We start from the raw sequence: 9,904 nt of genomic DNA on the forward strand, positions 1-9,904 counted from the left end.
GCATTTAATTATTAGAGGTTTAGTGTTAGTGCAGTTAGTCAAAGAAAGTTGTAGTAGTTTCATCATGAAACATGAGCTCAAGTTAATAATTAAGCCTTTACTTGATGTTTACTTGATAATTTTATTGTTCTTTCTGGGTTAAGGCTCACATATATTAATTACAATGACTTCAGAATTATAAAAAACGGCAACAGCAAACAATAAAACACTGTAAGGTTCATGTAAATGATATTTCTTTAGTGTATAAGGTAATAATAATAATAATGCTTATCTCAACAGCAAAAGAAAATTCAAAAAATGTGTTTCCCATGGAACTATACCCCAGAAACTGAAATTCAAACTTAACTGATGTATTATAGAATTGTACACTTGAAACCTACGTAACTTTACTAATCATTGTTACCCCAATGATAAAAAAACAAAAGTCGACTGATTTCAAAGTATAAAAAGAAACAACTCAAACAGCAAGAATCCAGTAGGCCACAATGACAATCAATAACCGGATAGTAAAGGAGAGATCCACTAATGGTTATAAAGTACATTTGTAATGTTCTCTGTAAAATTTGTATCTTTAAATAGCTGAAGTTCAGGTGTTATTCAAATCCATCATAGAAGAAACCTCCTTCTTCTCTCCTCCTCCTCCTGAGGTTCCTCCTCTTTCCTTTCTCTTTCCTTTTCCCCTCGCCCCAATTTTATTCTTTGAAAATGGAAAGCAATTTTTAAGTATTATAATTCATTTTTAGACATAATTTCATAAATATATGCTATCATCTAAAATAACATCATGAAATGCCCCAAGCTGTCCACTCTCCAAGACTACATTCCCATCCCCCTTGCGTTAAAATAGAACTGTGACAAATTCTCACCAATGAAATGTGGGCAAATGTTTGTCATTTTAAGGCTGTAGGTTCTTAAGAAATGTGAGAAGCAGGCAGGGCTCCGAGGCCTTATGTGGAGCTATAAGATATAAGGAGTCTGGGCCCCTCAATTACCACATGGAGGAAAGTCACAAGCCTCCTAACCAGGAGCACCTGCACTGCACTGTTATGTGAGCAAAATATAAACTTGCATGTGTTAAACCACTGAAATTTTGGAGTGTATTACCCTATTGGTATTACCCAAAGTAATACATGCACAAAGTCTTAAGTGTTTCAATTCCTCCTAATTAAAGACATTAACGGGGATATTTTGGAAAGATTGTTTAAAAGCCCATTTAAGTAACATTACCTTTTAAAATCTAAACAATTGCCACCTTGATTTTGTTGTAATGTAACTCCTTTAATTTACACAATGATAGCATAAGCAGTTCCACTGTTAACAATAAATTTCACTGTCTACATATCTTAATATATTATTAGTTCAGTATCATCTATTTTCATATTACAGAAATGTTTTCCTCAATTCTCCCAAATTAAAAAACAAATGGTATGAAGTGTTTTAAATACTATAATTCATAATGTCTAGTGAAAATTGCCGAATACCTAGTTAAGGGCAAAATTCTATTCAATTGTTTCTAAAGAATCAAAAATTATCATTTATAATTTTTAAGGTAATAATTCTTCCTTTAAATATAACTATATGACAGATAATTCTGTTTGTTGTAAATGATGCATTACCTATAACACACTTTAACAAAACCGTGATATTTTGCATTCTAATAAAGTTGTCCCTACTATCCTTCACAAAAATTCTTCACAAATTTGTTGAAATTTTATTGCTTTACTACTAGGCTTTATTTAGTTATTTAGTTATTTATTTAAAGCTTAACACTGCTGATAAAAATAATGATATTAAGATCTAACTGGGAAACTTGGCATTAGTAAACAAACTGTCATACAAACTTAAGCCAATGAAACTTCTCCTATCTTCTCTTCACTCTGCCTTCACCAATAAAAATAAAAAAATTTTAGAGAGAGAGAGAGAGAAAGTAAAAGAAGAAATCATTTAACTTCTGTTGCCTTTGCCTTAAACTCCACACCATTATTTTTTCCATCACAGTTAAAATTAAATGAACAGAACATTTACTACTCCACGCAGAATAAAAAAAAAATGGAAAATTATTGAAAGTCGATAGACAATTTTTGCTTCCATTCAGGAAAATATTCCAACAGATTTTGTTTACCAGAATCAATCAACATAAGCTAAAAGAATTACATACCAATTTTTGTATCACTTATACTTTGTGGACCTATATAAAGTAAACTCTAGTCTTTTGAACCTTTTTAATGCTTGATTGTATTGGAACATGTATATGCTACACATAGCTTAATAATTTTTTTCCAGAGCTACACAGCAAGAACTCATAAAAAGTGTAATGAAACTGAGATATGGTCCACTGAAAAATACGAAAAAATATTAAGCATGGCTGTGTAGTCTCTACCTATAAACTACACTAAGTATTTCAATGAGTCTCATTTCTAGAAAAAAAATTCTAAAATACAACATTGAAAGTTGTTTATATATACCTTATATATATCAAAGGACTCTCAAATGTTCTGTTGTCTTGATTTTTAACTTAGTTACATAATATTGCTCAGTAATTAAATGATTATTTGTACTTATAAACGTTTTCAATGTCCAGGAATGCAGGAGGAGGAACTACTTAACTAAGCATCTACTATGTGCCAAACATATGTTTTCTCATTCTATCCTCAGACAATCATACTATAAATGCATTATCTCCTTGTTGCAGATGAGAAAACAGAGATATAGATATTAGGTGCCTTGCCTAAGGTCAAACAGCTAATAAAAATGGCACAGCCTGAGTTCTGAGGTCTGTAAAACAAGTCCTTGTTCCACTGAACTATGTGTTGTTTTTCCAGTAGTGGTCACACAAAACAGCTCTCCACCTCTCCTGTTCTTACCCCCACTTCTCAGTGAACAGCATGGAACATTTCTTTGTGAGACCAGGTTCAGAAAAGGACCAATCTCTGGCCATTATACAGAGCATGGCCTTTAAGGAAGGAATCTATATGACTTTACCCGTAGGGTTTTAGCTGCATGAGCTAACTAGATGCAAATGGAAAGAGGGTGGAGTAGATAAAGTTAATTAACAAATAATTATCCAAATGACATTTATACTTAATGCTGAAATGCACTGTACACCTATTGGCAAATTTCTCTTTATGGTTGCCTTTTACTTAGACTACTCTCAAAATAGCTTTCCAGGAGCACACGCTGAGTAGACAATAGATGTTGCTTGATCTAAGTTTTGGAGACTGTAAGAAAAAACGTGTTTGTGCACAACTATTTTGAGCGACGACTAAGATAACTGGACGCAATAAGGTAGTATTTCCTAAAATGTAGTACTGTGCTTCCAATGTGTGAAAAGCTCAGCTAAACTGCCAGAACACAAATCCATCTAAACAGCCTAAACACTCGGCAGAGTTAAGGAGGATGACAGCTCCAGTAACTTCCTCTTCCTCACTGACCTCCTCAGCTCCGCGAGTACACGCCTTTCCCCCTAGGAGGCAGGATAAAACAATTTCAAATGCACAAAATCGATCCAATCCCACCAACACCACAAGACAGAGAAGCCAGCTTCCATTTCCTCCTCTGCTCCTCAAAGAAAATTTTTACCTTAAAAAAAAAAAGCATACATCTTACCACCCATAAAGTATTTGCAATGAAAATATTTAGTCCTTCCCAGAGCCTTAAGAAACATATAAAAAGAAGGGATCTCGACAACGCGTATTCCCCAGATTCACTGCTTTGATTCACTTTCCCTTGGGTCCCACAGCCTGCCAGGGGGAGGGCTTGCAGTTACAACGCCAAAATATGCCTTCGCCTCTCAGGAGACGCGGGGGCGGCTGCAATTGGCACGTCCCGCCTCCGACCCTCACCTGCCTAGGCCCAAGACAAGCACCCAGGGCCCGCGAGTCTCAAGCGGCGTCCCGGGAGGCCGGTGGGAGGCAGGCGGACGGGCTGGCGCGGAGGCGGTTAGGCCTCGCCGCAGGCCGGCGCGCTTCCTGCCGCGGCCCGGAGAACGGCGGCGCACCCGGCCCCGCAGCTCTCCGGGCCCGGCTGCTGTACGTGTACCGCGCACACACTCACCTTCCCCGCCCGACCCCCGCGGAGTAGCTCTCACCTGCGAGGCTTCGGAGCCTCAACCACAAAGGGGGAGGAACACGCCACTTGGGGGTCCCGGACACACGGATCCCGCCCCCAAAGTCCCGGGCCCTGGGCGCAGACCCCCCCGCCCGCGCACACACACACACTCCCGGAACCTTCGGCACCTCTGACAGACACGGGTCAGTCCCTCACCCGACACACACCCACTCGCTGTGGGTCCTCAGGGCCGCCTCCCCGCCCGCCAAACTCCCAACTCGCAACCCACACGCACATTCGTCTTTTTCCAATCTCATTTCCCCGGGGACGCGCTCCTTTCCCCCACACTCTTGATCCTACTCAGAGGCACAAAAACACTCTACCTCATTCTCTTCCTCTAGCTCAGGAGGAGCAACAGCAGCCATTTCCCCGCGGCAGGGGAAACACACAAACACGCGCGCCCGCGCGCACCAGGCCCCCACAGATGCTTCCCCTCCGGAGCCGCGGCCGCAGACACAAACACAAACACCCACGGGCTGGCCTCGCTCCCGCCCGCCCCGAAAGGAAGCCGACTCGCGGGCGGCGCGCGCGCCGGGCACCAGGGCCTGGGGTCCCGAAGGGCCTGCGCCCCCTCCTCACCTGCATTCAGCGCGCCGGGGTCCGGGCGGCGACGGCGGCGGCGGCGGCGGGGCGGCTGGTGCTGGAGCTGCGGCGGCGGGGGAGGCGGTGGCGGCGGTGGCGGCGGGGCTGAGGGCAGCAAAGACATGCAGGCAGCCCGCCGGGGGGAGAGGCACCGGCCGGAGGGGACGCGGGGCGGGCGGGCCGGGCCGGGCCGCCTGAGGAACCGCAGAGGCGGCGGTGAGGAGGGCGGCTGAAGGGAGATAGGAGACGGACCGGGGGCAGGGAGGGGGACGAGGGCCGCGCTGCCGGGCTTCGGGGACGGTGACCCTGGGAGCGCAGGAGAGGCCCCGCGGCCGCAGTCGCCGACGCGAAGGCCCCCGCCGGAGGAAGCTGCGCCCCCGCAGCCGCCGAAGCTGCGGCTACCTTTCCGAGAGCCGCGCAGAGCCTGGCCTTGGCCTTGGCCTCCTGGCGCTGGAGCTGCCGCCGCTGCGGGGGTTGCTGCTGCGCCTGCTGCTGCTGGGGCCGAGACTGGTACACAGAAACGCCAGCTTTCGGTGCCTTCGCTCTGGCTCACACACGTTCACACCCCCGAAGGCCGGGGGAGAGGCCTCCGGGCGATATCGGTATAGAGATTAATAACAAGGTGCCGAGAGTGCGAGAAGAAGGGTGATTGACGTTGAGGGGCTGGCGGGAGTCAGTCACTCCCCAGCGCCGAGGGGTGGGGTGAGGGGAAGAAGGCGGAGCTTCAGCGCCGCGCCTTGACCCCGCCCCCTGGGCGCCGTGTTTGGTAGTGCTGCGCGTGCGCGCGCGGCGGCCAGTGGTCTTTCCTATTTTCTCCTACTGTTGCTGTCCTCCTACTCTCTTTTCATGGCTTGAATGTGGAGCAGCGCTGGGAAAACTAGTGGAGTATTAAAAAACCACATCCACAAATCCATGGCGGGAAAGAGATTGGCGAACCCACCTCATCCCGTGTTTGTGCGTGGACTCGGCGCTGTTTACCCCACCTTTGCCAGAGGCGGCCTGACAGCGAAGCCGAGCACTGGTCTGGGTGGCTAATGAGACGCCAGGTGAGGTTAAGTGACCGAAGGAATGTTTTCTGACATGTTCAGTGGGTTGTGTGTTTTTTTTTTAATAACATGTAACATCTATAGGTTGTATCGCGAAAGGTAAATAAAAGAAACTGTGACGCTCTGCGATTATCCCGTCTTATTTATTTTCTAATTCTCCCTTCTCGCGATAGCATTACGTTTGGCTACAGAAAGAAAACATCAAAATGTAAACTAGAAGTATTAATGTTTACTGGGTGAACATTTGACATTTTAAGTTTCTGGGGTTTAATTTTGTTTTTGTGGGTCAGCTTTAGCTTTTACCACCAGCAGTCCAGAAACAAATTATACCAGCTCTGGAGACAGAATACTGCTGTTGCAGTTTTGCACAATCCCTTAATGCATGCTCCGAGCTTGTGTACTTAATATTGTTGTTCATGAGTATATTAACAGTGTTCAGTATTTCCTCCCCCCACCCCCCACAGAGGTGTTGTTTAGCACACTAAGCACGTTGTGTTGATTGCAATTAATCTTAGGCCCTATTATTGAATGCAAAATACCTTCCTCTCCTAGGGGAAAAGATAGCGATAAAAATGCAAATCATTTATGCAGAATCGTTCAACTATTAGAGGAGCCTACCTACCACTGCAGAAGAACAATTGCACCACTTTCATCTTTGTTACCTGGAAGAGTGAGTGAGTGAGTGAGTGAGTGAGTGAGTGAGTGAGGCCCCTGAGGAGTTAGAAGACTTCAGGCTACCTTCTTTTCTACCTGTGTTGTTTCCATTTCTCTCCCTAGCAACACGACCCCCATACCAGCTTCTGTAATGGGAGTCAAAATGGCCTTAATCATGGAAGAAGTCCCACTCATTCCCAACTATCTTGAGTTTAAGCTGACATATAATGAATAATTATCTTTGGCTTTGTAAGCAACAAAGGCGAACAAGTCACTTCAGGAGCCCAGAATAGTAAACCTGCCTCAATGGCATCTTGCCACAGCATTTCTCCTTGGTACACAAACAGTCTTCCCCAAGGAGATATACTAGCAAATGTTAAAGAGGGACATAAACACCTAAATATATAAATCAGACGATGGGATATTCTCACAGATTTAAGCTTCTTCAAATACCTATAGCTATATAGAGTCCTAGCTATTCATTCATATATAACAAACAAACATCTGTGGAGGGTGAATTATGTTCCAGACATGGTATTTAGCATCAGAGACAAAGATAAGAATATGTAGTATTCTTAAGTAGCTCACAGTCATTGTAGGGGAAGCAGACACATAAACAGGAAATTCTCACAGGGCAAACCAGAAATGAAAGTATAAAAGGTGACACAAAATTAATAGTCACAACAATGCCGAGGAGGATAAGGCTGATGACACTGGCATTTTCACTTGAGCCATGTGATCCCTGCCACTTTCACAGGCTGACTAGCAGTAGAGAGTGAGGTGTGGAAAGAAGGAGAGCCTTTGTGGATGTTAAAGAAGCACTAATAAATAGTGGGGTTTGCTGGTCCTGAAGCTCAGGTTTATATCCGGGATGTTCACTGTTGGCCTTTAAATTTTAAATAATAAATGCGTCACAATCCATTGAATAATTATAATTGTGACATTCAGAGTTAAGAATACTGGATTTTATTATAAAATGGTCAGTCGAATGCGGGTTAAATTTAAATAATCTCTCCTCTCTGGGTTGCTTTCTATGCCATATATAGCAAATGGATTGACTCACTAAAAGCAAAATGAAAGCAATACTTTTACGTATTATATCATCCAAAAATAGATTGTTGTTTTTCTCATTTGCAATGAGATTGAGATTAAAGAAATAATACTTTTCAAGTAGTTGGCACTGTACAAATGCTGAGAAATTAAATCTTCACTGATATAAAAACAAAACCTTTCTCCAAAGACCCCAACTGAAAAGACATTCCAACAAAAAAGAGTAGCACTTAAGCAATTTTTAAAAGCAGTATTATAGTAGATCAATGTTTGCAATGGAAGAATAACCTGCTTTTCATATTTCATAGGAATTTTTCATGTTTGTTAGAAATTACAATTTTGAATTAAGATAAAATCTAAGAACACCTAAATGTTATTATGTTGCTTTGTATACCTGAAACTAATGGGGGAAAAAAAAGAACTTAATAAAATATTAGGTTGGTGCAAAAGTAATTGCGGTTTAAAAGGTTAAAAATCATTGCAAAGACCGCAATTACTTTTGCACCAACCTAATATTTCTTTAAAGAAGTGATTTATCCAACACTTCTTGCTTAAGTAAGGCTTTTTTGACTAAATTGGTTTAATAGCAGCACTGTGAAGGTACAATTTGTTCTGAAACACTTGTTTATTTGTATTATTATAGAAGAGGTTCGTTCCTTCTCAATAAAAAAAAAGTGCTTAATGTTTTAGAGATCACCTGTGTCTTTTCCAAATTAGAAATTAATATTTGATCTGAGTAAATCTGATCTCTATGTTTTTTTCTGTTGGTAGTACCAGTACCTGGATCTGTAAGATCCCTTATAACTATGTTCCTTTGTTTTCTGAAATTCTGTTGGGCAACTTGCTCAAAAAGCAAAGATTTAAAACTTTTTATTTAAGAATATTACTATTTGATAAAGAATCAATTAAATTCGATTTCGCTGATTTCACTACCCTCTTTTATATATTAGTAGCTACATAACTTTTCAAGAAAAGTGTCACATTTTAATTATTTAGTGAGGTATAATTAGTAAAATAATTAAATGTAATTCACCTGATATTCATTAGTACAACTTTTAAACAAGTAATAATCAAAATGATCTTTAATTTTTACATCCCAGACTTCCTAACAGGGATTCCAGACTGTATTCCAGGGTATATTCTACCTTTTACTGAACTACACTCCTCTCCATCTTCTCATCTTTTACTCATACGTCTTCCTCTCTCTCCCTATATCCCCATCACTTGATTTCTAATATTTTTTGAGACACCGTCTACCACAAGGATATTTGTCCAAGAAAGGTGGCTTCACTCATTGCCTCTGTCCCTCTCCAGGTCCCTGATCTCAACTATCTTCTCATCAACCTCTCCTTTGTTCCTTTCTCTAGAATGACTGTGTATGACACCAAGGGCGCCATACCACTGTCTTAGCCAAAGATGAACATTTCCACCACTATAAATAGTGTGCCATATGATAGATAGTTAGTCCTAGATTAAATGGCTCAGTAGGCAAAGTTCATCTAGGTGCCCTCCTGCTGCTCTTTCTAGGCTCTGTGTCTCAAGCTCCTTGATCCCTGAATATTCAGAATCTCCACCCCAACCCCATCAACATCAGCATCACTCTTTCGACTACTTCCTTGTATTCCAGAAATTTTCTGCTAGGTAAGCACCGTCACCAACAATAAACATCTAGTGCTTCAATTTGTCAGGGACTTGCAGGCACCTGGCATGCTACCCAATCAATAAAATTAATTATTTTAATGCGATACTCCAAGGATCCTCATGGAGCCTTCATATGTATCCTTCAGAAGTCACCTGGGGTACACAGCAGGGTCCAGATAGATGGGATCTCAACTGGAAAGCCTCTGTTTTATCTGTTTTACATATTGACCATCTATTTGTCTGCCTCTTTTAGGGGGTGGGGCGGGGGGAAACAAGTGTGAATAATACTCCTTTTCTTTGAGGGAACGATTCCTGCCTGTACTATAAACAGGTGATTCTAGTGTAAGCTGCAGCTCAAGAGAATCCCCCGACTTCTTGGCTGCAGGGTGGGCAATATGATTCAAGCCAAAGCCAGCAGAATCCTTCCGCAGATTGTTTCCAGGGAATAAAGGAAGAAGAGGTATCCCACCATAGTGGCAGCCTGACACAAGAAGGAAGGAAGAAGGCAGTCTTGAGAGTGACCAGTGGCCACATACTGCTGTGCAGAATGAAGCCATCACACAGAGGGGAATACAGAGAACAAGTCCTCCTGGCGGTGCACCAGTCTCAGGTGTCAGTCGTCCATAGGATCCAGCTGCACCTTTTCACACAGTGTAATTAACTAGCAAATTCTCTTCTACATCTAAGTAGAGTTAGACCTCTACAACCAAAACATCCTAATACATTGTGTCGCTGCATGAAAGTTCTTTCCATGAAGGCTAACTGCTGCTAAATAGGTTTGAAAATCACTGAACTAAACTACAGTAAGACATTACTATTGGTTG

At 42.5% G+C, this 9,904-nt stretch overlaps 1 protein-coding gene across 2 annotated transcripts in view; it reads right to left on the reverse strand.

The window, feature by feature from the left end:
* Positions 1-5,083, reverse strand: part of CNOT6L (CCR4-NOT transcription complex subunit 6 like) — a 97,345-nt gene extending 92,262 nt beyond the window's left edge. The window contains exon 1 of one of the 2 annotated variants that reach the window (XM_033105956.1): positions 4,687-5,083. Coding sequence is in view for 1 of the 2 variants with exons in the window: in XM_033105955.1 (XP_032961846.1) it covers positions 4,431-4,435 (5 nt within the window). In the remaining variant the exon portion in view is untranslated. Of the gene's footprint in view, positions 1-4,430; positions 4,518-4,686 lie in introns of those variants that run through there. The other variant, XM_033105955.1, reaches the window with a different exon arrangement.
* Positions 5,084-9,904: the final 4,821 nt, after the last annotated feature.

This window comes from Rhinolophus ferrumequinum, chromosome 5, assembly GCF_004115265.2.
Source record: "Rhinolophus ferrumequinum isolate MPI-CBG mRhiFer1 chromosome 5, mRhiFer1_v1.p, whole genome shotgun sequence".
NCBI lineage: Eukaryota > Metazoa > Chordata > Mammalia > Chiroptera > Rhinolophidae > Rhinolophus > Rhinolophus ferrumequinum.